This window comes from Pristiophorus japonicus, chromosome 1, assembly GCF_044704955.1.
Source record: "Pristiophorus japonicus isolate sPriJap1 chromosome 1, sPriJap1.hap1, whole genome shotgun sequence".
Classification (NCBI taxonomy): domain Eukaryota; kingdom Metazoa; phylum Chordata; class Chondrichthyes; family Pristiophoridae; genus Pristiophorus; species Pristiophorus japonicus.
The window spans coordinates 541074245-541101069 of NC_091977.1; the positions used below are offsets into that span (position 1 = coordinate 541074245).

A 26825-nucleotide genomic window follows, 5' to 3' on the forward strand; every position below is an offset into this window, starting at 1 on the left:
GTCCGCGCCGGCCGACAAAGAGCCACACGGCCCTCGGTCAGCATTCCTATGGGCTTACATATAAACCTATGAACAATGACGGAACGGCAAAGAGCACCCGCCCAACCAGTCCGCCTCACCACAACTGCGACACACCTTATACTAAAACATTCTACACTCCACCCCAACTGGAGCCATGTGATCTCCTGGGAGAGGCAAAACCAGATAAAAACCCAGGCCAATTTCGGGAGAAAAAAATCTGGGAAAATCTCTCTCCGAACCATCCAGGCGATCGAAACTAGACCGGGAGATCACTCTAGCCATATTCTATTCCCTGTAGTACTTACCATTATATCTGCTCCGTCCAACAAAAGGTCATCCAGTCTAATCCCAATTACCAGCTCCAGGTCAGTAACCCTGCAGGTTACTGCACTTTAAGTGCCCATCCAACCATCTCTTAAAAGTGGTGAGGGTTCTGTATCCACCACTCTTCCAGGCAGCGAGTTCCAGATCCGAAGCCCCCCTCAAATCCCCTCTTAACCTTCTGCCAACCACCTTAAAACTATGCCCTCTCGTAATAGGCCCCTCCACCAATGGAAATAGACCCTTACTATCCACTATGTCCAGGCCCCTCAATACACCTCGATGAGGTCTCCTCTCAACCTCCTCTGTTCCAATGAGAACAAACCTAGCCTATCCAATCTGTCCTCATAACTAAGATTCTCCATTCCAGGCAGCATCCTAGTAAATCTCCTCTGCATCCTCTCTAGTGCAATCATGTCCTTCCTATAATACGGTGACCAGAACTTCACGCAATATTCCAGCTGTGGCCTAACCAAAGTATTATATAATTTAAGCATACCCTCCCTGCTCATATTCTATGCCTCGGCCAATAAAGTCAAGCATTCTGTATGCCTTCTTAACCACCTTATCCACCTGGCCTGCTACTTTCAGGGATCTGTGGACAAGCACTCCAAGGTCCCTTTGTTCATCTACACTATTAAGTGGCCTACCGCTTAATGTGTATACCATTTCCTTATTAGCCCTCCCAAAATGCATCACCTCACACTTCTCTGAATTAAATTCCATTTGCCACTGCTCTGCCCACCTGACCAGTAGATTGATATCCTCCTGCAGCCCATGACTTTCCTCTTCATTATCAACCACACAGCCAATTTTAGTGTTGTCTGCAAACTTCTTAATCATACTCCTTATATTCAAATCTAAATCGTTGATATATACCACAAAAAGCAATGGACTCAGCACTGAGCCCTGCGGAACCCCACTGGAAACATCCTTCCAGTCACAAAAACATCCATCAATCATTACCCTTTGCTTCCTACCTCCAAACCAATTTTGGATCCAACTTGACCCTTTGCCCTGTATCCCATGGGCTTTAACCTTCATCACCAGTCTACCATGTGGGACCCTATCAAAAGCTTTGCTAAAGTCCACATATACTACATTGTACACACTACCCTCATCGGCCCTCTTGGTTACTGTAGTGTATGGAGAAAGAGTCAGACTGAACACTGTGAGCTCAAAGTGTAACCTTAGTCTTTTATTGCAGGTCTCCAGAGTGCCTCTTCAACCTGTGAAGCCTCTTATATCAACGTGGTATATATCAACGATTTAGATTTGAATATAAGGAGTATGATTATGGGATCCCTTGGGACTTGCAGGTGATGAGCCCTCTGGTGGCTGTACAGAGTAAATGCAAGTATACATATATAACAACACTCCCCACCCGCCCCCCGTCCCAAAGTCAATAGTGTAACTATTTACAATGTGAGTCAATCTGGTGCCCTTCTTGTCCTAGTTGATCGTCTCGGTGTGAAAGCTGGTATTGTTGAATCATTTGTTGGGCCCTCGCTGGGCTGCTGTGCAGCTGGCCTTGCTGGGCTGCCTGGTGTTTTGGGCCCTGCAGGGCTGCTGTGGATGATGGTTCGTGGCCAACCGTGGTGCCGGTTGCCACTGGTGTGTGTGTTGGGGGATCAAAAAAGGTAGGGTCCAAGGCGGGTTGCTCAGGATAGTCCGTGAATCTGAGTTTGATTTGGTCCAAGTGTTTCCGGTGAATGAGTCAATTTGAAAGTTTGACCCGAAACACCCTGCTCCCCTCTTTGGCCACAACAGTGCCGGGAAGCCACTTGGGACCTTGTCCATAACTTAAAACAAATACAGCATCATTGACTTCAATCGGGCATGACACATTTGCGCTATCATGGTATGCACTTTGTTGAACCCGCCTGCTCTCTACCTGTTCATGTAGATCAGGGTGAAATAACAAGAGCCTTGTCTTGAGTGCTCTTTTCATAAGTAGTTCAGCAGTTGGGATCTCAGTGAGTGAGTGAGGTCTCGTGCAGTAGCTAAACAGGATTCGGGATAGGCAAGTCTGCAGTGAGCCTTCAGTTACCCTCTTCAAGCCTTGCTTGATGGTTTGCACTGCTCTCTCTGCCTGACCATTGGATGCTGGTTTAAACAGAGCAGATGTGACATGTTTGATCCCGTTGCGGGTCATGAATTCTTTGAACTCAGCACTGGTGAAACATGGCCCGTTGTCGCTCACCAGGACATCGGGTAAGCCATGTGTGGCAAACATGGCCCGCAGGCTTTCAATGGTCGCAGCGATGGACGTGCTAGCCGACATTATCTCACATTCAATCCACTTGGAGTACGCATCTACAACCACAAGGAACATTTTACCTAAGAACGAGCCTGCATAGTCAACATGTACCCTGGACCACGGTTTGGAGGGCCAAAACCATAAACTTAGCGGCGCCTCTCTGGGTACATTGCTTAACTGCGAGCATGTATTACATCTGTGAACGCAGGATTCTAAGTCCGCATCGATACCGAGCCACCACACGTGGAGGATCTGGCTATCGCTTTCATCATTACGATACCTGGGTAGGTACTGTGGAGGTCATTGATGAAGGTGTCTCTGCCCTTCTTGGGGACCACTATTCAATTGCCCCACAGAAGGCAGTCTGCCTGTATAGACATTTCATCTTTGCGCCGCTGGAATGGCTTTATCTCTTCCTGCATTTCCACTTGGACACTGGACCAGCTCCCGTGAAGCACACAGCTTTTGACGAGAGATAATAAGGGGTCCTGGCTTGTCCAGGTTTTGATCTGCCGGGCAATGACGGGTGATTGCTCACTCTCAAATGCTTCCATAACCATGGCTAGATCTGCGGGCTGCACCATTTCCACCCCCGTGGTGGGCAATGGCAGCCTGCTGAGAGCATCGGCGCAGTTTTCTGTGCCTGGCCTGTGGCGGATGGCGTAGTTGTATGCGGACAACGTGAGTGCCCATCTCTGGATGCGGGCCGATGCGTTGGTATTTATCCCTTTACTCTCGGAAAATAGGGATATAAGTGGCTTATGGTCAGTTTCCAATTCGAATTTTAGCCCAAACAGGTATTGATGCATTTTTTTTATCCCATAGACACAAGCTAACGCTTCTTTTTCAATCATGCTGTCGGCTCTCTCAGCCTTAGACAGACTCCTGGATGCATAAGCAACCAGTTGCAGTTTCCCGAAATCATTAGCTTGTTGCAATACACACCCGATGCCATATGACGATGCATCACATGCTAGTACCAATCGCTTACATGGATCATACAACACAAGCAATTTGTTTGAGCATAACAATTTTCTCACTTTTACAAAGGCATTTTCTTGGCTTTTGCCCCAAACTCATTCGCCACCTTTTCGTAGTAAGACATGCAGTGGTTCTAACAGTGTGCTGAGACCCGGTAAGAAGTTACCAAAGTAGTTCAAGAGTTCCAGAAATGACCGCAACTCCGTCACGTTCTGTGGCCTCGGTGCGTTCTCGATTGCCTCCGTCTTCGCGTTGGTGGCCTGAGGCTGTCCGCCGCAATCCTCCTTCCCAGGAATACCACTTCAGATGCCAGGAAAACGCACTTCGAGTGTTTTAACCTGAGCCCCACACGGGGAACCACCTCCAGGTTCTGTAGATGCTCGACTGTGTTCCGACCTGTGACCAAGATGTCATCCTGGAAGACCACGGTGTGGGGACCGACTTCAGTAAACTTTCTATGTTTCTCTGGAATATCGCCGCCGCTGATCGGATTCCAAACGGGCACCTGTTATAAACAAAAAGACCTTTGTGCGTGTTGATGCAGGTGAGGGCCTTCGATGATTCCTCTAGTTCCTGCGTCATGTCGGCTGAAGTCAGATCCAGCTTCGTGAATGTCTTTCCTCCCGCCAGCGTTACAAAGAGGTCGATGGCTTTTGGTAGTGAGTATTGGTCCTGCAGGGAGAAACGATTGATAGTTACTTTGTAATCGCCACAGATTCTGACGGTGCCTTCGCCCTTGAGGACTGGGACAATAGGACTGGCCCACTCGCTGAACTCGATCGGTGAAATGATGCCCTCTCGCTGTAGCCGGTCTAGCTCGATCTATATCCTTTCTCTCATCATGTACGGTACTGTTCTCGCCTTGTGATGGATGGGTTGCGCCCCCGGAGTTAGGTGGATCTGCACTTTTGCTCCTTGGAATTTCCAGATGCCTGGTTCGAACAGCGACGGAAATTTGTTTAAGACCTGGCCACACGAAGTGTCGTCAGCGGGCGATAGCGCTCGGACGTCGTCCCAATTCCAGCGTATCTTTCCCAGCCAGCTCCTGCCAAGCAGCGTGGGACCATCACCCGGTACCACCCAGAGTGGTAGCTTGTGCACCGCTCCATCGTAGGAGACCTTTACAGTCGCACTGCCGATTGCAGGAATCAGTTCTTTCGTGTAAGTTCTTAGTCTCGTGCGAACTGGAGTTAAGACTGGCCTTGAGGCCTTGTTGCACCACAACCTTTCGCAAGTCTTTTTGCCCATGATGGACTGTCTCGATCCCGTGTCCAGCTCCATTGACACCGGGAGTCCATTTAGTTCAACATTCAGCATTATCAGGGGACAATTTGTGGTGAATGTGTGCACCCCATGTACCTCTGCCTCCTCTAGTTGAGGCTCTGGTTCGTCGTGATCCTCCGTGGATCTGTCCTCCTCTGGAACGTGGTGGTTTGCAGGTTTAACAGGCTTTACAGCTCGCCTGCACACTCGTTGGAGGTGTCCCATTGTTCCACAGCCCTTGCAAACGTATCCTTTGAATCGGCATGAATGGAAACGATGATCACCCCCGCAGCGCCAACAAGGTGTTAATGGCCTTGCATTCATCACCCTTGATGGTGGACTCTGAGACATCTGCGGACGTGTAGCTGTAGGTATGTGTGACCTGCCCTGTACGTTACGATTCAAAAACAACATCACTTTGTTCACAGTACTTGTAGCAGCACTTGTGTGCTGAGAGATTTGCTTAGTATTGTCACTGGTGGCAATGAACGCCTGGACTATCGCTATGGCCTTACTCAGGGTTGGGGTCTCTACAGTCAAAAGCTTGCGAAGTATGGTTTTGTGGCCAATGCCAAGTACAAAAAGGTCTTTGAGCATATGCTCTAAATGTCCTTCAAATTCGCAATGTCTTGCAAGGCGTCTCAGTTCGGCGATATAACTTGACACTTCCTGGCCTTCAGACCTTTTGTAGGTGTAGAACCGGTACCTCGCCATCAGAACGCTTTCCTTCGGGTTCAAATGCTCTCGGACCAGTGTGCACAAATCGTCATACAATTTCTCCGTGGGTTTCGCTGGAGTGAGCAGATTCTTCGGTGCCCCACAGACGGTGAGGAGGATGGCTCTGCGTTTGCCGGTGCGCTCTTCCCCATCTAGCTCGTTGGCCACGAAGTATTGATCGAGTCGCTCCGCAAAAGTTTCCCAATCCGAAAATTTCTCCAGGATGCCCCACTGTTCTCTGCATCTTTGGGTTCGCTAACTGTGTCTCATTGCCAGTTGTAGTGTATGGAGAAAGCGTCAGACTGAACACTGTGAGCTCAAAGTTAAGTGTGACCGTAGTCTTTTATTGCAGGTCTCCAGAGTGCCTCTCCAACCTGTGAAGCCTTTTTATATACCTGTGCTCCCAAGGGATTATGGGATTCTTTGGGACTCCAGGGGATGATCCCTCTGGTGGCTGTACAGAGTAAATGCAAGTATACATTTATAATAGTTACCACCTCAAAAAATTCAATCAGGTTAGTCAGACACGATCTTCCCTTAACAAATCCGCGCTGACTGTCCCTAATTAATCCTTGCCTTTCCAAATGTCGATTTATCCTGTTTTTCAGGATTTTTTCCAATAATTTTCCCACCACTGAGGTTAGGCTGACAGGCCTGTAATTACTCGGCCTATCCCTTTCTCCCTTCTTAAACAAGGGTACTACATTAGCAGTCCTCCAATCCTCCGGCACCATGCCCAGATCCAAATAGATCTGGAAAATGATGGTCAAGGCCTCTGCTATTTCCTCTTTTACTTCGCTCAACAGCCTGGGATGCATTTCATCCGGGCCTGGGGATTTATCTACTTTCAAAGCTGCTAAATGCTTAATACTTGCTCTCTCACTGTATTTATTTCATCCAGAATATCTCACTCCTCCTCGATAGCAGTATCTGCATTGCCCCTTTCCTTTGTGAAAACAGATGCTAAGTATTCGTTAAGAACCCTCCGAACATCTTCCGCCTCCGCACAGAGATTACCCTCATGGTCTCTAATAGGGAGGAGTTATGGACAGGACACGCAAATGTTTTAAACTACAGTACGTATTTAAACTCTAGGTTTTCTGCCCGATGGCCAGACTAATTGACAGGTCGGCTGCCTGTCAGGCGGGAAAGCCTGCAGCAGAAGAGCTCAGTTTGTGGAGCAGGTCCTGCAACTCGACTGGTGGAGGTGCAGGGGAGTGGGGGGAAGGAGACGGTGGTGGGATTGGAGAGCGTGGGGGTCGGAGATTATGGAGATACTGGGGGGGTCTGACAGATCGTTGGGTGTGGGGGTGGATTTACAAGGTCAGCTTGATGGGCCATGGGGGAACCACAGCCGTGTTGTGGCTCCTGATGGATCCGGCCCTCCTCCTAACTTTTAGCTGCCGGGTTTCTCGAGAGCGATCGAGTTTAAAAATAGAAACCCTGTAAGAATGCAGGTACGCAGCCCCCCCTTACAAAGCTTCACCCAGGGTGTGCCCCCCCCCCCCCGGACCAGAACTTCGGTTCCCCCCCCCCGCAACATCGCCAGGCAAAAGCACCAACAGTTGCAGGAGGGGTTGCTCGGGAGGCCAGGTGCTTCGGGGGCAAATGTTAAAGGGGAGGTTGCCGAGATAAGTAACAACATTTATAACATGGTGTTTTTCAATTTATGTAAAGTCTCCTGGGCCGTGATCGATCAGGCCGGCACTCTGCTGGAGTGCATGGGCCTGATCAGGCCGGATCATGGCTGCTATCAGGGGCCTGCTAACTGGCTCCCTGATAAAGTGCAACATCCCCACCGACACCTGGGAGTCCCTGGCCAAAGACCGCCCTAAGTGGAGGAAGTGCATCCGGGAGGGCGCTGAGCACCTCGAGTCTCGTCGCCGAGAGCGTGCAGAAAGCAAGCGCAGGCAGCGGAAGGAGCGTGCGGCAAACCAGTCCCACCCTCCCCTTCCCTCAACCACTGTCTGTCCCACCTGTGACAGAGACTGTAATTCCCGTATTGGACTGTTCAGCCACCTAAGGACTCATGTTAAGAGTGGAAACAAGTCTCCCTCGATTCTGAGGGACTGCCTATGATGATGAGCTGGTCCCAGTGTAGAGCCTGTTGCGATGGCCCTTCCCTTCCCGGCCCGCCTGCAGCCTCGAGTGCTCCAGGAAGAAAGTGGAGCGCTTCATTTAGTGTTTCTTCCTGGAGCGTAAACACTGAATTTTTTAAAAGCTGAAAAGCATTAGCGCCTGCCGCTAATTCTTTCAACTTTCAAAAATTTGCACCCCAAGCAGGACACTCTGGAATTTCTCCTCCTTACAGCATAGTAATATAAGAGATACAACCTGTCAATATCTACACGGTCTCGAGGTGATCGAGCTCGTGACAACACATGAGCAGTCCAGCCTCGCTTCGAGAATGTTGTAAAATTCTCATCCTTGTTTTCAAATCCCTCCATGGCCCCCCCTCCCGCCCCCTCAATCTATCTCTGTAACCTCCAGCCCCGCAACCCCCTGAGATTTTAGCGCTCCTCCAATTCTGGGCCGTTGCACATCCCCAATTTTAATCTCTCCACCATTGGTTGGTGGCCGTGCCTTCAGCTGCCAAGGCCCTAAGCTCTGGAATTCCTACCCTAAACCTCTCTTGTAAGATGTTCCTTAAAGTCTATCTCTTTGACCAAGCAGACCGGGGAGTGGAAGGAGCAGTGTGGCAGTGTACCACTCCAGGGAGCAGCACGTGCTGGGGCAGGAGAGCAACGGCAGTGAAGAGTGATGTCACCAAGATCCAGGTTGGTGATTGGAGCGTGGGCAGGTACAGCAGGAGCGGCGAGGTCGGGGCGAAGGAGCGGCGAGAGATTATAGAGGGGCGTGATCGGGGCCCAGGAGAGGGACGAGTTCGGGGCCCAGAAGAGGCGAGGGCCCAGGGGCAGCACGGGCCCAGCCCACACTGCGATATGTGTGCGTGCACTGGGTCCGTGCAGCAGAGCTGGTCTCCAGTCGTCCTGGTTAATCCTTGCCACTGGACCAAGACCTCGCTCTGTCAAGCCCGTGTGGTGGCTGGTGTGCAACGGCCACCCCACGTTAAAAAAAATCCACGCACAGGCATCTTCCACCCTTCAGCATGTAGTTCGGGATCTGGAATATTAGGTCCTTCATTGAAACACCTGTGAACTCATCCCTTTTCGGCGTGGAAGCAAGTTATCCTCGATACGAGGGACCGCCTATGATGATGATGATAATATCACCTTCTGTAGCTCGGTGTCAAATTGTGTTTGATAACCGCTCCTGTGAAGCACCCTGTGATGATTTACTACGTTAAAGGCGCTATATAAGTGCAAGTTGTTGTTGTTGTTCGTTGCTAGCTATTTCAGGGAAGCCAGTGAGACGTGAGAGCGTTGCTGAACATAGCCCTACTTACCGACACTGTCCAGTCTGTCGGTTGCAGTCTGGGTTTGCAGGTTTGACGATTCCTTTCCGTGAACAGTTGCACTTTTCACAGCCAGCTAAAGGATGGTAACTGAAGGTCTGTTTCTCACAGGTCTCGCACGCAGGCTTCACAGTTTGAGGAGGACAGATGCAGCGACCCGTGACCTCGTCACACAGGCGCCTGCCACAATTGCAAGCTTAAGATAAAAGAAAAAAAATGTAAGCCGTTGGGTTCTTTTATTCCCCCAATTACATATTTTTAGCTTAGCACATAAAAGCTAACGAGCTTTTTAATTGATACAAAGGGATAGACAAAATGATAACAAATAGCACGGGCATAATTTGGTAACGCATATTCTTTAAAAAATCTAAATATTAATTGTACAAAAAGTTACAACATGTAAACAGGCCATTCGGCCCAACCAGTCTGTGTTGGCCCTTCGTTACTGCCCATGCAGTGTGTAGTGGCCGAGTCTTCTATAATATTAGGACTTGGGTAGATAGATTCAGAGAGGAAAGAGTTCTGAATCTTCTCTGATTAGAATCATAGAAATTTACAGCACGGAAGGAGGCCATTTCAGCCCATCGCGTCCATGCCAGCCAACAAGAGGCTATCCAGCCTAATCCCACTTTCCAGCTCTAGGTCCGTAACCCTGCAGGTTATGGCACACTTCAAGTACACATCCAAGTACTGTTTAAATGTGGTGAGGGTTTCTGCCTCTACCAGTAACGGCAGGGATTGCGGATGCATTGGTTTAATTTACCAAAACTCCCTGGCTTCTGGGGCGGTCCCAGCAGATTGGAAAACTGCAAATGTAATGCCTCTATTTTAAAAAGGAGGCAGACAAAAAGCAGGAAACTATAGACCAGTTAGCCTAACATCTGTGGTTGGGGAAAACATTGGAGTCCATTATTAAAGAAGCAGTAGCAGGACATTTGGAAAAGCAAAATTCGGTCAGGCAGAATCAGCATGGATTAATGAATTCTTTGAGGATGTAACGAACAGGGTGGATAAAGGGGAACCAGTGGAGTATTTGGACTTCCAGAAGGCATTTGATAAGGTGCCACATAAAAGGTTACTGCACAAGATAAAAGTTCACGGGGTTGGGGGTAATATATTACATGGATAGAGGATTGGCTAACTAACAGAAAAGAGAGTCGGGATAAATGGTTCATTCTCTGGTTGGCAATCAGTAACCAGTGGGGTGCCGCAGGGATCAGTGCTGGGACCCCAACTATTTACAATCTATATTAACGACTTGGAAGAAGGGACTGAGTGTAACGTAGCCAAGTTTGCTGATGATACAAAGATGGGAGGAAAAGCAATGTGTGAGGAGGACACAAAAAATCTGCAAAAGGACATAGACAGGCTAAGTGAGTGGGCAAACATTTGGCAGATGGAGTATAATGTTGGAAAGTGTGAGGTCATGCACTTTGGCAAAAAAAAATCAAAGAGCAAGTTATTATTTAAATGGAGAAAGATTGCAAAGTGCTGCAGTACAGCGGGACCTGGGGGTACTTGTGCATGAAACACAAAAGGATAGTATGCAGGTACAGCAAGTGATCAGGAAGGCCAATGGTATCTTGGCCTTTATTGCAAAGGGAATGGAGTAAAGAAGCAGGGAAGTCTTACTACAGTTATACAAGATAGAAGGGAAGCTCAATACAGGATGTGACAATTTCAGCCCCAAAACTGGAACATAAATTAATAACTATATAGAATTTATCATGCCTTGCTATGTTGTCAAAATCTATTAGTGTGTAATAGAATTCTCCTACTAGATTACTCTGCAATTATACAAACTTACGCCGACAATTGGGAAACATGTAATAGCCCATGGCACATCTGTCACATCGCTGTCCAATAACATTTGGCCGGCAGGAGCACTGGCCACCAAGTGGACGACATGTAGAGCTGGTGGCACCTTCTCCATTACACTGGCAGGGTGAAGCTCCATTATTGTAGAATGCCACGAGTGACTTAACAGAGTCCGTGCAGAATCTGGATGATGTAGCTGGACTGAAAAAACAGAATTAAACAGAATCACACAGAACTGAGCCCAAGCGCTCCGTGCCGGTGTTTATGCTCCACACTAGCCTCCTCTCCACCCCTCTTCATCTCACCCCATCAGCATAATCTTCTATTCCTTTCCCCCTCATGTGATTATCCAGCTTCCCCTTAACTCCCTCGCATGACTACACTTCAAAAGTACTTCATTGGCTGTAAAGGGTTTTGGGATATCCTAAGGTTGTGAAAGATGCTATATAAATGCAAATCTTTCTTTATCTAAGCTATTTGCCTCGAGCACTTGCGATTTGAAGTATACAGGTATATCCAATTCCCTTGTGAAAGTTCCACATTCTCACCACTCTCTGGGTGAAGAGGTTTCTCCTGAGTTCCTTATTGGGTTTATTAGTGACTATCTTATATTTAGGTCCTCTAGTTTTGGTCTCCCCCACAATTGGAAACATCTTCTTTACATCTATCCTATCGAACCCCCTTCATAATTGTAAAGTCCTCTGTATCAGGTCACCTCTCTGTCTTCCCTTTTCTAAAGAATAGAGCCCCAGCCTGTTCAATCTTTCCTGATAGATATAACCTCTCAGTTTTGCTATCATCTTTGTAAACCTATTATGCACCTCTCCATTGCCTCCATAACCTTTTTATAAGATGGAGATCAGAACTGTGCACAGTACTCTGCAGAAAGTGTTAAAGCCTCATATTGTCAGAAAATATTTTCATTTAGGGATTTTTTCTCAGATACAGTATCAGCCGTGGCTCAGTGGGTAGCATCCTCGCCTGTGAGTCAGAAGGTCGTGGATTCAACTCCCTCTCCAGAGACTTGAGCACAAAAATCAAGGCTAACATTCCAGTGCAGTGCTGAGGGAGTGCTGCACTGTCGGAGGTGCCGTCTTTCAGATGAGACGTTAAACCGAGGCCCCGTCTGCCCTCTCCGGTGGTTGTGACAAATCCCATGACACTATTTTGAATATTTATCTCTCAATCAACATCACAAAAAACACGGGCATTATGACATTGCTGTTTGTGGGAGCTTGCTGTGCACAAATTGGCTGCTGCGTTTCCCACATTACAACAGTGACTACACCCCTAAAGTTCTTCATTGGTTGTAAAGCGTTTTGGGGCATTCTGAAACCGAGAAAGGCGCTATATAAATGCAAAGTCTTTTTTCTTTTAAATGTAATACTAAGATATATAATAGCAATTGTGAATGTTGAATATTCATTTTTAACTTTAATTTCCCCTCTTTTATTTTAGTAATTTTCTTCACACTTGTACAGCAATCACAGCTTAATCTCTGGCTGAGAAGGCCAAAGGATCATGGGTTCTCCTGGTCCTATATTAAGAACATAAGAAATAGGAGCAGGAGTAGGCCATTCGGCCCCTTGAGCCTGCTCTGCCATTCAATAATATCATGGCTGATGTTCTACCTCAACTCCCACCCTGTCCCCATATCCCTTCATTGCCTTAATGTACTCAACAACTGAGCATCCACAGCCCTCTGGAGTAGAGAATTCCAAATATTCACCACCCTTTGTGAGAAGACATTTCTCCTCAGCTCAGTCCGAAATTCGACCTCTTATCCTAAGACTTTCGAATCAACCATGAGCAGGTGCAGAAGTGTGGCACAGGTGGCCTCATGCTATGTGACTGCTTTCCTCTCTATGGGGAAACATTTCATCATCATGGGCAGTTCCTCGGAATCGAGGAAGACTTGCTTCCGCTCTAAAAATTAGTTCTTAGGTGGCTGAACAGTCCAATACGAGAACCACAGTCCCTGTCACAGGTGGGACAGATAGTGGTTGAGGGAAGGGGAGGGTGGGACTGGTTTGCCGCACGCTCCTTCCGCTGCCTGCGCTTGCTTTCTGCATGCTCTCGGCGACGAGACTCGAGGTGCTCAGCGCCCTCCCGGATGCACTTCCTCCACTTAGGGCGGTCTTTGGCCCGGGACTCCCAGGTGTCGGTGGGGATGTTGCTCTTTATCAGGGAGGCTTTGAGGGTGTCCCTGTAACGTTTCCTCTGCCCGCCTTTGGCTCGTTTGCCGTGAAGGAGTTCCGAGTAGAGCGCTTGCTTTGGGAGTCTCGCGTCTGGCATGCGGACAATGTGGCCCCGCCCAGCGGAGCTGATCAAGTGCTTCAATGCTGGAGATGTTGGCCCAGTCGAGGATGCTAACATTGGTGCGTCTGTCCTTTGTAGGGGATTTGCAGGATCTTGCGGAGACATCGTTGGTGTCTCCAGGACTGGTTTGATGAGAATGACCAGGAGATCCAAGAGCTAATAGATCACAAGCGCAGGGCACTTCTGAGCCTTAAACAACAACCCAACTCGGGAGCAGCAAGCCAGCATTACAGACGACTTAAGGCTGAAGTCCAACAAAAAACCCGGGACCTAAAGAACAAGTGATGGATGAAGAAAGCACTCAATACAGCAGCTGGCCGACAGCCATGATGTGCGAGGATTCTTCATCGCAGTCAAGGCCACCTACAGAAATATCTAGCCTCCGCTTGACAACTTAGCTGAGATCTGCCGCTGCTAATCTACAGGGTAGTATCTGGCCCATTGACCTTGGTTGTCCTTCATGAGTAGAAAAAAACTGCAAGTACCACAAGTACAGGGTCATTGAACCCTACAGCATAGAAGGAGACCATTCAGCCCATCGTGCCTGTGGCTCTTTGAAAGAGCGATCCAACTAGTCCCTCTCCCCCCTGCTCGTTCCCCACAGCACTGTCAATTTTCAACACCCTGTTGTTTATCTCCAGCATTTTCTGTTTTTGTTTCAGATTTCCAATATCTGTAGCATTTTGCTTTTTAACTTCAAGGCATTTGCTGGCAGGCTGCCCGAGGCTGGTTCTGGGGGATCTGCTTCCAACGCTCTTGTGCTTCAGCAAACATTTCTGTGGAAATGCACACCCCAATTCTGGCAAGATTACACATGCTTAGGCAGAATAAATTGTTCCAAAGTTGCCAAGCCAGTGCATCGAGGCCCTGGCCGAAATTCCAGTCCAACTGCACTTAAAGTGGGAGAAACATAGAAACATAGAAAATAGGAGCAGGAGCAGGCCATTCGGCCCTTCGAGCCTGCACCGCCAGTCAATGAGTTCATGGCTGATCCTCTATCTCAACACCATATTCCTGCCTTCTCGCCATACCCCTTGATGCCTTTTGTGTCTAGAAATCTATCTATCTCCCTCTTAAATATATTCAGTGCCTTGGCCTCCACAGCCTTCTGTGGTAGAGAATTCCACAGGTTCACCTCCCTCTGAGTTAAAACATTTCACCTCATCTCGGTCCTAAATTTCCTACCTCATATCCTGAGACTGTGACCCCTTGTTCTAGACTTCCCAGCCCCGGGGAAACATCCTCCCCACATCCAGTCTGTCCAACCCCGTCAGAATTTTATACGTTTCAATGAGATCCCCTCTCATTCTTCTAAACTCGAGTGAATACAGGCCTAGTCCGTCTGAACAGCGGAGAAAGTTCGGCCCCGTTACCGACAAGGCAAATGAAATCGTAAGATGATTAAAAACTCATGGGGAGAAATTGGCCTGCTTTGCGCCTTCCGTTAGCGCCTGCGGGTGCAGTAACAGGGTGTTACGGGGTTACCCATGTGACAGCGCCTCCTGCAGCTATCGTTGTTGACGCCCGGCGATGCTGCAGGGAGGCAGGAGCGAATATTGCATCTGGGCACGGTAAATTCAGCACCGCCGCGAACTTTCCTGCCGGTTTTGCGCTGGGGCTAACACTTACCGCCTCGCTCTATTGCGCCCTAGAGATTGTGACACCATCTGGTGCACAGCGCCCCGTTACCGCCCGGATGCAATATTCGCTCCCACCCCGCTGCAGCATCGCCAGACGTCAACAACGACAGCTGCAGGAGGTGTTGTCACATGGGCTGGCCGCTTGGGGGGTGATATTTAAAGGCAGTGGTGGTCAAATTGTATTTATCTTCCCAGTGTGGTGTTTTTTTTGCTTTTATGAAGCTGCGATTGCTCAGCTCTGCACTCTCTTCAGCTTGGGGCTGCTATGGACATTGCGCAGGTACAGACAGCAGGAAAACCCAGTCACCTCAGAATTGGCCCTTCCCTTTAAGCGAGGGAAGGGCCTCGTCAGACGGCAGTGCCGCACTGAACATTGCTCAGTGCTCTGCCGATACCGCCCCTCTCACTCCCGTAAGCGCCCTACGGGAAATGGTAGAGCTCGGATTTACCACCCCAAGAAAGCGGAAGGTCACGTCAGCTGAAAAATCTTTTTTGGCCAGTGACACCTTTGCGCTCCTGCAAAAAGTTACCGCCCCAAACGGGACGTTACGCAATTTCTAGCCCTCAGCCCCGCCCTCACCTCAAAGGAATCGGATGACTCACATCGCACAACGCAATCCTCCCCTTGCAAAATATTTCAGCCTGATGGGAGGCTGAAATGAACCAGACTGTTCTTAATTTGTTCCCGACAAGAACAAAAAACATAGAATCGTACAGTGCAGGAGGCCATTCGGCCCATCGTTCCTGTGCCGGCTCTGTGAAAGAGCGATCCCATTAGTCCCACTCCCCCCTGCTCTTTCCCCACTGCACCGCAACACCTTCCTTTTCAAGTATTTATCTAATTCCCTTTGGAAAGACACTATTGATTCTGCTTCCACTGCCCTTTCAGGCAGCGCGTTCCCGATCACAACAACTCACAAACAATTCTCCTCATCTGCCCCTCCCCAATTACTTTAAATCTGTGTCCTCTGTTTGCCGACCCTCCTGACACTGATAAACAGTTTCTCCTTATTCACTCTATCAAAACCCCTCATAATTTTGAACACCTCTATTAAATCTCCCCTTAACCCTCTCTCCTCTAAGGGGAAACATCCCAGCTTCTCTCGTCTCTCCACATAACTGAAGTCCCTTATCCTTGGAACTGTTTTAATAAATCTCCCTCTGCACCCTCCCCAAGGCTTTGACATCCTTTCTACAATGTGGGGCCCAGAATTGGGCACAATCCTCCAGCTGGGGCCGAACCGGAGTATAGAAAATCCTGTTCTATTGACTGTTTCACCAGAAGTATTGTCAAAAGAAATTTCACCCTCTTTACTTTATTCTTGAATGAAAACAGCATCAATTTTGTCACTTGTGATTCCACCCAATGTTTTTCCCACTCAAATTTAAGAGAATATAAAACGCAAAAGGCACAGAAAAGTTAATTACACTCACTCGATGTGAAAGCTATTTCCACCACAGGCAGTAATGAAATCAAATGATTTATCCAGAGGTTTTTCATTCTGTAGGTCAGGATCGTAACTCCCTGAAGGAACAATTAAGATATAGTCCTAAAAAAGAAAAGTGTGTTCAGCCAGTTAATACTTTGCAAGTAAATTAACATTACATAGGATCATGGAAATATCAACACAGAAGCAGGTCAATTAGCCCCTTGTGCTTCTGCCAGTGTTAACCGACGCCCTAAACTCCCAATATGGCGGGCAGGAAGCACGCGAACATTTCCGGCCAGAGGTGCGCTGCCAGCCATATTGGATAAGGTCGATACACTGGCGCACAACGGGAACGTATAACGGGGAGAATAAGTTATTGTGATTAGACTGGATAACCTTTTGTTGGCTGGCGGAGATATAATGGTAAGTACTGCAGGGAATAGAATACGGCCAGGGTGATCTCCTGGACTAGTGTCGATCGCCTGGATGGGTCGGAGAGGAATTTTCCCAGATTTTTTCTCCATAAATTGGCCTGGGTTTTTATCTGGTTTTTGCCTCTCCCAGGAGATCACATGTCTCCGGTTGGGGTGGAGTGTAGAATGTTTCAGTGTAAGGGGTGTCGCAGTTGTGTGGGGCGGACTGGTTGGGCCGGGTGCTCTTTGCCTTTCCGTCATTGTTCATTGTTCATAGGTTTATATGTAACCTTCAGGGCTGCTGACCGAGGGCCGTGCGGCTCTTTGTCGGCCGGCGCGGACACGATGGGCCGAAATGGCCTCCTTCTGCGCTGTAAATTTCTATGTTTCTATGTTTCAAATTTGAGTCAGCTGCTTCTTGGAGGACACGCTTTCGATTATCGAAAATTAGTAAAAATAAAAGGTAGGAACCAAGGCACTTTCAAAACACCATAGATGAATATCAGACTTTGCCTTTGTCGCTCTTTCCAGGTAACCATTAACAAAACCAATAATCTTACCTGTAAACTAGTTGCTTTTATATCCAAAAGAATTGGATCTTTCTTGTCTCTGGCAAACCATTGTTTGCTATATAGACCTTCAGGTACTCATTAGCATGCTGATTACCGTTACCAGCAGATCATCGCCTCCCAGGTGCGGTGGGATGTTGTAGAAACATAGAAACATAGAAAATAGGTGCAGGAGTAGGCCATTCGGCCCTTCTAGCCTGCACCGCCATTCAATGAGTTCATGGCTGAACATTCAACTTCAGTACCCCATTCCTGCTTTCTCGCCATACCCCTTGATCCCCCTAGCAGTAAGGACCTCATCTAACTCCTTTTTGAATATATTTAGTGAATTGGCCTCAACAACTTTCTGTGGTAGAGAATTCCACAGGTTCACCACTCTCTGGGTGAAGAAGTTCCTCCGCATCTCGGTCCTAAATGGCTTACCCCTTATCCTTAGACTGTGACCCCTGGTTCTGGACTTCCCCAACATTGGGAACATTCTTCCTGCATCTAACCTGTCTAACCCCGTCAGAATTTTATATGTTTCGATGAGGTCCCCTCTCATTCTTCTGAACTCCAGTGAATACAAGCCCAGTTGATCCAGTCTTTCTTGATAGGTCAGTCCCGCCATCCCGGGAATCAGTCTGGTGAACCTTCGCTGCACTCCCTCAATAGCAAGAATGTCCTTCCTCAGGTTAGGAGACCAAAACTGTACACAATACTCCAGGTGTGGCCTCACCAATGCCCTGTACAACTGTAGCAACACCTCCCTGCCCCTGTACTCAAATCCCCTTGCTATGAAGGCCAACATGCCATTTGCTTTCTTAACCGCCTGCTGCACCTGCATGCCAACCTTCAATGACTGATGTACCATGACACCCAGGTCTCTTTGCACCTCCCCATTTCCTAATCTGTCACCATTCAGATAATAGTCTGTCTCTCTGTTTTTACCACCAAAATGGATAACCTCACATTTATCCACATTATACTTCATCTGCCATGCATTTGCCCACTCACCTAACCTATCCAAGTCGCTCTGCAGCCTCACAGCATCCTCCTCGCAGCTCACACTGCCACCCAACTTAGTGTCATCCGCAAATTTGGAGATACTACATTTAATCCCCTCATCTAAATCATTAATGTACAGTGTAAACAGCTGGGGCCCCAGCACAGAACCTTGCGGTACCCCACTAGTCACTGCCTGCCATTCTGAAAAGTACCCATTTACTCCTACTCTTTGCTTCCTGTCTGACAACCAGTTCTCAATCCATGTCAGTACACTACCCCCAATCCCATGTGCTCTAACTTTGCACATCAATCTCTTGTGTGGGAACTTGTCGAACGCCTTCTGTGGCGGAGGAGCGGTGAGTGTTTTGTGGCGGAGGAGCAGCGAGAGATTGTGGTGGAGGTGCGGCGAGAGATCTTGGCGGGGGTGCGGCAGATGAGGGTACGGGACCCAGAAGAGGCGACGGCCCAGGGGCAGCACGGGCCAGCCCACACTGCGATATGTGTGTGGACGAGGTCCGTGCAGCAGAGCAGGTCTCCAGTCGTTCTAGTTAACCCTTGCCACTGGACCAAGACCTCGCTCTGTCAAGCCCGTGTGGTGGCTGGTGTGCAACGGTCACCACATGTTAAAAAAATCCACGCACAGGCATCTTCCACCCCCTCAATTGGAGTTCAGGACTGGAACATCGGGTCCTTCATTGAAACATCTGTAAACTCTTGTAGAAGCAAGTCATCCTGGTTCGAGGGACCGCCTATGATGATGATGATCACGCACTCCGTGCTCGACTCGCATGCCACAATGTTGCGCGAATCGGTAGGAAGGCCCTCTCCAAACTTACCTGAATAAGGAGCCGGTAGGAGTAGGAGTGATCCACCCGACCCCACAATACAAGAATGCGGAGTGCTTCCCCCCACCCCCACCCTCGAGGGCACCTCGGGTATCACACCCACATGCTCATGCACCGAAAAATGGGCAAGCAGGAAATTCTAGGCCACCTGCTTTAATTCCGTTTATCTGCTTTCCTCTCGTACCCTTTTGTATGTTTCTTAAAGTCCTTCTTAAATGTTATGACTGACTGGCGATGGGACATATTATACCAGAATAACTCTTTGCAGGTAAAGAAAATCTTTGAATGAAGGCCTTCATGTTTCTAAAACGCTGCTTCGAGGCAGAATTAAACTAGTCATCTTAAAATTACCTTGTTTCCTGTTGTAGTACAGTCTGAAGAAAGCAAGATAGAAAGACTTGCATTTATGTAGCACCTTTCACAACCTCAGGATGTCCCAAAGCCTTTCACAGCCAATTACCGTATATACTCGCGTATCCTGCGATCTCGCGTATCATGCGACCCCTAAATTTTCGTCCCCAAAACATGATTTTACCGTATATCTCATGTATCATGCGAGTCACTCTTTTGAGATCGAATACAGACCTTAACATGAAACATCGAGTGGATTCTGTTGTGAAAGCTGTTCGTGAATCGAACACCGATACAGCAATCGTTCCAGCTGGCTTGACTAGCGTCGTTTAGCCACAGCCTCTACTGTGTTTGCGGGTAAAGGAAGCATGGGCTGAGATAGATGGAGCCTCTAATAATGCAGCAAACTTCAGAGGGAGTTGTGGGTGGCGGAGGTCGGGTCGCCGGGGGTGTGGGGGGGGGTGAAAAGGAGGTCGGGTTGGGTCACCGGGGGGAAGCGGAGGTCGGGTTGCCGGGTGGGGGGGGGGGGGGAGTTGGGGGAGGGGAGGTCGGGTCGCCGGGGTAGGGAGAGCGGGGGTCAGGTCGGATCCGGTCCGGTCTCTTTCCTCCCCCCCCCCTCCCCCGACCTCCGCGACTCTCTCTCCCCCCGACCTCCGCGACTCTCTCTCATCCCCCCCGATACAGTACAAGCGACAATAGAGGCTGCAATCCAGCCCAGGAGATACCTGCCGAGATTCAGCGTGGATACGGTCTGCTTAACAGCCTAACAGCCTAATCTTGGCCAGCACTTCACACCCGCAAATTTTGTATCTCGCGTATCATGCGACCCCCCCAAATTTAGGTTACAATTTAGGTTTTCAAAAGTCGCATGATACGCGAGTATATACGGTAAGTGCTTTTTAAGTTCGGGAATTCCTTCCCTAAACCTCTCCATCTCTCTCTTCCTTTAAGATGCTTCTTAAAACCAACCTTTTATCCAAGCTGTCAGTCATCTGTCCTAATATCTCCTTATGTGACTCGGTGTCAAATATTTATTTGATAACGCTCCTGTGAAGCGCCTTGGGACGTTGTACTACATTAAAGGAGCTATATAAATGTAAGTTTGTTGTTGTAATTTAGGTAACACGGCAATAATAACTATTCTAGTATTTGTTCAAAACTTACCACCCAAAGTACTTTCCCGTTAGGAATGGTAAGCATGATGGACATCTCCAGATTGTTTATATCCAAGTCTATTCTATTTCCTGAAATAACCTGGTTGCGACATCCGAACCCATGTGGGCAGAAGACGGCATTGAGGAATCCTAAGAAAAAGTGATGAATGCATAATTCTGGTGAAAATTTGTTCACAACCAAAATTAAGTATAGTTCAGTGGAACATTGGAACAGGAGGAGGCCATTCAGCTCCTCGATCCTGTTAAATTAGATCATTCAATTACAGCATGGCTGATCTATATCTTAACTCTATCTACCCGCCTTGGTTCCGTAACCCTTAATATCTTTACCCAATAAAAATCGATCAATCTCAGTTCTGAATTTTTCAATTGACCTCCAACCTTAACAGCTTTTTGGTGGGAGAGAGTTCCAGGTTTTCACCAACCTTTGTGTGACGAAGTGCTTCCTGACATCACCTCTGTTAAGTCCTGACTCTAATGTACTGACTTACACGACACACATGCTGAAGTCAAGGTCACTCAGGACCTGCACCTTTAATTCCAGCTCCCCAGTGCTGCACTTGCCTGAGACCTCCCTTTATATACCTCAGTGGGACAGGTATGGAGTGTCTCCTGCAAGTGCACCCCTGGTGGTAAGGTATGCTTATTGTTACAGGTCATACCCAGTTGCAGTCATGTATAGCATGTTAAGATACAGTTATATACAGTAATGTGAGATGCATGACAACCCCTGAATGATCAATCTTTAATTTTAATGTTAGCCCCCATGTTCTGGACTCTCCCCACAGGAGGAGATAGGGTAGATAGAGAGAAACTATCAATTCCTTTAATCAGCTTAAATACCTCAATCAGATCACCCATTAATCTTCTATACTGAAAGGAATACAAGCCCAGTCTTTGCAAACTGTCCTCATAATTTAAGCCTTTTAGCCCAGTATCATTCTGGTGAATCTGAACCGCACCCTGTCCAAGGCCAATATATCCTTCCACATCAAGAAGTGGTCTCACCAATACCCTGTATAACTGTAGCAAGACTTCCCTGCTTTTATACTCCATCCCCTTTGCAATAAAGGCCAAGATACCATTGGCCTTCCTGATCACTTGCTGTACCTGCATACTAACCTTTTGTGTTTCATGCACAAGTACCCCCAGGTCCCGCTGTACTGCAGCACTTTGCAATCTTTCTCCATTTAAATAATAACTTGCTCTTTGATTTTTTTCTGCCAAAGTGCATAACCTCACACTTTCCAAAAAGGGGTCAAGTTTCGGCCTGAGTTGCTCCTATTTTTTTGGAGCAACTAGTTTAGAATGGAGTATCTTAGAAATTGGAATTCTCGGCATTTAGTTTGCTCCAGTTCTAGTCAGTTAGAACAGTTTAATTTTAGAACAGATTTTTTTTTTCAAAGGGGGCGTGTCCAGCCACTTACACCTGTTTTGCAAGTTTAGGCAGCGAAAACTTACTCCAAACTAACTTAGAATGGAGTAAGTGTAGATTTTTGTACGCTCAGAAAAACCTTGCCTACACTTAGAAAATCAGGCGTATGGAACGAAAGATGGGGGGGGGGGGAAGGGAAGTTTACAAACATGAAACACTTCACTTTTACAAATAAAGAGCCTTCATCAATAATAAATGATAAATAAATCAATAAATAAACCAATAAATCAATCAAAAAAAATTAAAAAATTAAAAATAAAAACATTTTTAAAGAAATCAATAAATAAAAAATTACGTTTCTACTCACCGACTGCAGTACCGGGAGCCCTCCAACAGTGTGCGGGGACGGCACCCCACTCCCCCCACAGTGTGTCTCTCTCTCTGTCTCTGTCAGTGTCTCTCTCTCTGTCTGTCAGCGTCTCTCTCTCTGTCTGTCAGTGTCTCTCTCTCTGTCTCTCTGTGTTTCTGACAGCGAGGGGTGGGGGGAGGAAGGGGTAGAGGGGTGGAGGGGAGGGGGAGGAAGGCAAGAGGAAGCGGAGGGAGGGGTGGGGGAGGAAGGCATGAGTAAGCGGAGGGAGGGGAGGGGGAGGGGGGAGAGGGAGGGGGGCGAGAGGGAGGCTGGGGCGAGAGGGAGGCTGGGGCGAGAGGGAGGGAGGAAGAGGAGGGGGGAGAGGAGAGGAGAGGGAGGGGGAGAGAGGAGAGAAGGGGGGGAGAGGAGAGGGAGGGGGGAGAGGAGAGGGAGGGGGGAGAGGAGAGGGAGGGGGGAGAGGAGAGGGGAGGGAGAGGAGAGGGAGGGGGAAGAGGAGAGGGAGGGGGAAGAGGAGAGGGAGGGGGAAGAGGAGAGGGGAGGGAGAGGAGAGGGAGTGGAGAGGGGAGAGGAGGGGGAGAGGGAGGTGAGAGGAGAGGGAGGGGATGGGTGAGGAGAGGAGGATGGGAGAGGAGAGGGGAGGGAGAGGAGAGGGAGTGGAGAGGGGGGAGAGGAGAGGGAGAGGGAGGGGGGAGAGGAGAGGGAGAGAGGGGAAGGGAGAGTGGGAGGGGGCGAGAGGGAGGCTGGGGCGAGAGGGAGGGAGGAGGAGGAGGGGGGAGAGGAGAGGAGAGGGAGGGGGAGAGAGGAGAGAAGGGGGGCAGAGGAGAGGGAGGGGGTAGAGGAGAGGGAGGGGGGAGAGGGGAGGGAGAGGAGAGGGAGGGGGAAGAGGAGAGGGAGGGGGTAGAGGAGAGGGGAGGGAGAGGAGAGGGAGTGGAGAGGGGAGGAGAGGGAGGGGGGAGAGGAGAGGGAGGGGGTAGAGGAGAGGGGAGGGAGAGGAGAGGGAGTGGAGAGGGGAGGAGAGGGAGGGGGGAGAGGAGGGGAAGAGGGAGGTGAGAGGAGAGGGAGGGGATGGGTGAGGAGAGGAGGGTGGGAGGGGAGAGGGGAGGGAGAGGAGAGGGAGTGGAGAGGGGGGAGAGGAGAGGGAGAGGGAGGGGGGAGAGGAGAGGAAGAGGGAGGTGAGAGGAGAGGGAGAGGATGGGTGAGGAGAGGAGGATGGGAGAGGAGAGGGGAGGGAGAGGAGAGGGAGTGGAGAGGGGGGAGAGGAGAGGGAGAGGGAGGGGGGAGAGGAGAGGAAGAGGGAGGTGAGAGGAGAGGGAGGGGATGGGTGAGGAGAGGAGGGTGGGAGAGGAGAGGAGGGCTCGTGGGGCTGCGCTGTTCTAGGCGCGGCTCGAAACTTGACCCCTTTGTATCAGCAAACTTGACTACGTTACAATCAGTCCATTCTTCCAAGTCGTTAATATAGATTGTAAATAGTTGGGGTCCCAGCACTGATCCCTGCGGCACCCCACTAGTTACTGATCGCCAACCCGAGAATGACCCCTTTATCCCGACTCTCTGTTCTGTAAGTTAGCCAATCCTCTATCCATGCTAATATATTACCCATTTAAGGATTATTTTACTCACCATTATAGGGTCGACCTCCATCCACTGTCACCTCGACTGGGAATGATGGGTATAAAGGCTGATAAAAATGTACAATAACCACATATTTGCCTGCATTTGGCACTCTTGTGTTGAAGGTGATCTGATTCTATAAAACGAATAAGCCTCACATTGTTAACAAAAATTCCTTATTTATATGTTTTAAAAAACAAACTTGCAGCAGACATGCACAACATATACATTTTATTAATTTTCCCAAATCTATAAATTGCTATGATCATTTCGTTTGAATTTACACTTCAGACCTCAGCTGTTCCCTCCATTCTCCAATTCACATTGCACCGAGTTCCTTTCTATATTGGGTCGGTTTGTAACTCGTGATCGAGGAAAATGTTATCCGTGCACTCAATCATAAACCAGCTCTCTGTAAACTGGATTATTAACCTGTCAATACACATTGTACACAGAAAAATCAGGGATGAGGGATTTCAGTTATGAGGAGAGACGAGAGAAGCTGGGTTTGTTCTCCTTCGAGTAGAGAATGTTGAGGGGTAATGGGATATTCAAAATTATGAAGGGTTTTGATGGAGTAAATAAGGGGAAACAGTTTCCAGTGGCAGGAGGATCGGTAGCCAGAGGGACACAGGTTTATGGATAATTTGCAAAAGAAGCCGAGGGGAGATGACGAGAATTTATTTAATGTGGCTAATTGTTACGATTTGGAATGCACTGTCTGAAAGGGTGCCAACTTTCAGAACAGATGCCCTCTCAGGTAAAAGATCCCAAGGCAATATTTCGAAAAAGAGCAGGGGAGTTCACCCCGGTGTCTTGACTAATATTTCTCTCTCAACTAACAGATGATCTGGGTCATTATCACAGTGCTGTTTGTGGGAGCTTGCTGTGCGCAAAATTATCTGCTGCGTTTCCCACATTACAACAGTGGCTGCACTTCAAAAATGTACCTCATTGGCTGTAAGGCACTTCGGGACATCCTGGGGTTGGAAATGCAAGTTCTTTCTATTTTATGGATATTACTACATGTTAACACATTTACACACTCAAAACAGTTGGTTACCTGTGGCGATTTCAATAAAACAATGTCTCCTGGTTCCACCATGGTTGGAGGGTGTCGAGATAGGATTGGTGTATCAGTCGGCAAGTTAGGCTGTGCAGGAATACCTGCTATTGGAAGGTGCCCATTCTTCACCTTCACTGAGGACACGGGGAGTTCAAACTTGGATGCAACACATGAACTGTTGAACATTTCAAAATAAAGACAGTGCCATTTATAAGGGTAACATTATGGACAATCACAATGATGTATTTATGTTCAAAATTATGAGGAGTTTTGGTACAATAAATAAAGAGAAACTGATTCCAGTGGCAAGAAGCTCGGTAGCCAGAGGACACGGATTTAAGGTCATTGGTAAAACCAGGGGAGAGATGAGGAGACTGTTTTCACGCAGCGAGTTGTTAGAACTTGAAAGCGCTGCCTGAAAGGGTGGAGGAAGGAGATTCAATAGTAACTTTCAAAAGGGAATTAGAATCATAGAATGGTTACAGCACTGAAGGCAGCCATTCGGCCCATCGAGCCTGTGCCGGCTCTCTACAAGAGCATTTCAGCTAGTCCCCCCCCCCAGCCCCCCGCCCTTTCCCCGGAGCCCTGCAATTTTTTTCCTTCAGGTACCTATCCAATTCCCTTTTGAAAGCCACGATTGAGTCTGCCTCCACCACCCTCTCAGGCAACGCATTCCAGATCCTAACCACTCGCTGCGTAAAAACGTTTTTTCTCATGTCGCATTGGATAAATACTTGAAGGGGAGAAAATTGTCGGGCTATGGGGAAAGAGCAGGGAATGGGACTAACTGAGAGGAAGCGCTAATGACTAAATTGATGCTTATTTTTGGTCAAGAATATAATAAAGAGGGTGAAATTTCTTTTGCCAATACTTGGTGAAACAGTCAATGTGAGTACAGAACGGCATTTTCTATACTCTGGTTAGGTATCAGGTGGAATATTATGTCCAATTCTGGGCCCCATACTTGAAGGATTTCAAAGCCTTGGAGAGGGTGCAGAGGAGGTTTCCGAGAATGGTACCAGGGATGAGGGATTGCAGTTATATGGAAAGACTGGAGAAGCTGGGATTGTTTTCCTTAAAGCAGAGAAGGTTAAGGGGAGATTAAATAGAGGTGGTCATAATCATGAAGGGTTTTGATAGAGTAAATAAAGAGAAACGGTTTCCAGTGCTAGAAGGGTCAGTAACCAGAGGGGCACAGATTTAAAATAATTGGCAAAAGAACCCGAGGGGGAGATGAGGAGAATGTCTTTACGCAGCGAGTTGTTGTGATCGGGAACGCGCTGCCTGAAAGGGCGGTGGGAGCAGATTCAATAGTAACTTTCAAACGGGGAACTGGATAAATACTTGAAGGAAAGAAGATTTGCAGGGCTACGGGGAAAGAGCAAGGGGAGTGGCACTAACTGGATAGCTTTTTCACAGAGCCAGCACGGGCACGACGGGCTGAACGGCCTCCTTCTATGCTGTAAGATTCTATGCTTTGGGGAAAGTACAACCATTGTGGACACAAATATAGCAGCAGTTACATGAACCAAAATGAAACGAGTATTTTCTTGCTGTTCAGGAGCTGAGCCTGTACTCTGGAATTCTGCCAATGTTAGTATTATTTATTTGCTCTGTGGTGCGCAATCATTCTTGATCTAATCATGCTGGCTGTGCTTATTACTTTTATTTGCCATCCTTAAAAGCTGAAATCATTTATGTTTGAGTAACTTGTATAAATAAATCTTATTCACTCAACCTCAGCTGAAATTGAACAATGCTGGTTTCAATCGCACTTTTATTTCCAAGTCCCAGTAGCGCAATCTCAGTGTGAAACTCGGGATGGGCAATAAATGCTGGCTTTGGCAGCAACACCCACATCCCATGAACAAATTTTAA

The 26825-nt window shown here is 48.2% G+C and overlaps 1 protein-coding gene across 1 annotated transcript in view; it reads right to left on the reverse strand.

Annotated features, from left to right (window-relative positions):
* The window catches only part of lama3 (laminin, alpha 3), a 511887-nt gene that overhangs the window by 159341 nt on the left and 325721 nt on the right, over window positions 1-26825 (reverse strand). The window contains exons 32-37 of the mRNA XM_070889172.1: window positions 24945-25122; window positions 23891-24017; window positions 20515-20654; window positions 16190-16305; window positions 10786-10997; window positions 8970-9174 (exon numbers count right to left, since the gene is read on the reverse strand). Coding sequence (XP_070745273.1) covers window positions 8970-9174; window positions 10786-10997; window positions 16190-16305; window positions 20515-20654; window positions 23891-24017; window positions 24945-25122 — 978 coding nt within the window. The remainder of the gene's footprint in view (window positions 1-8969; window positions 9175-10785; window positions 10998-16189; window positions 16306-20514; window positions 20655-23890; window positions 24018-24944; window positions 25123-26825) is intronic.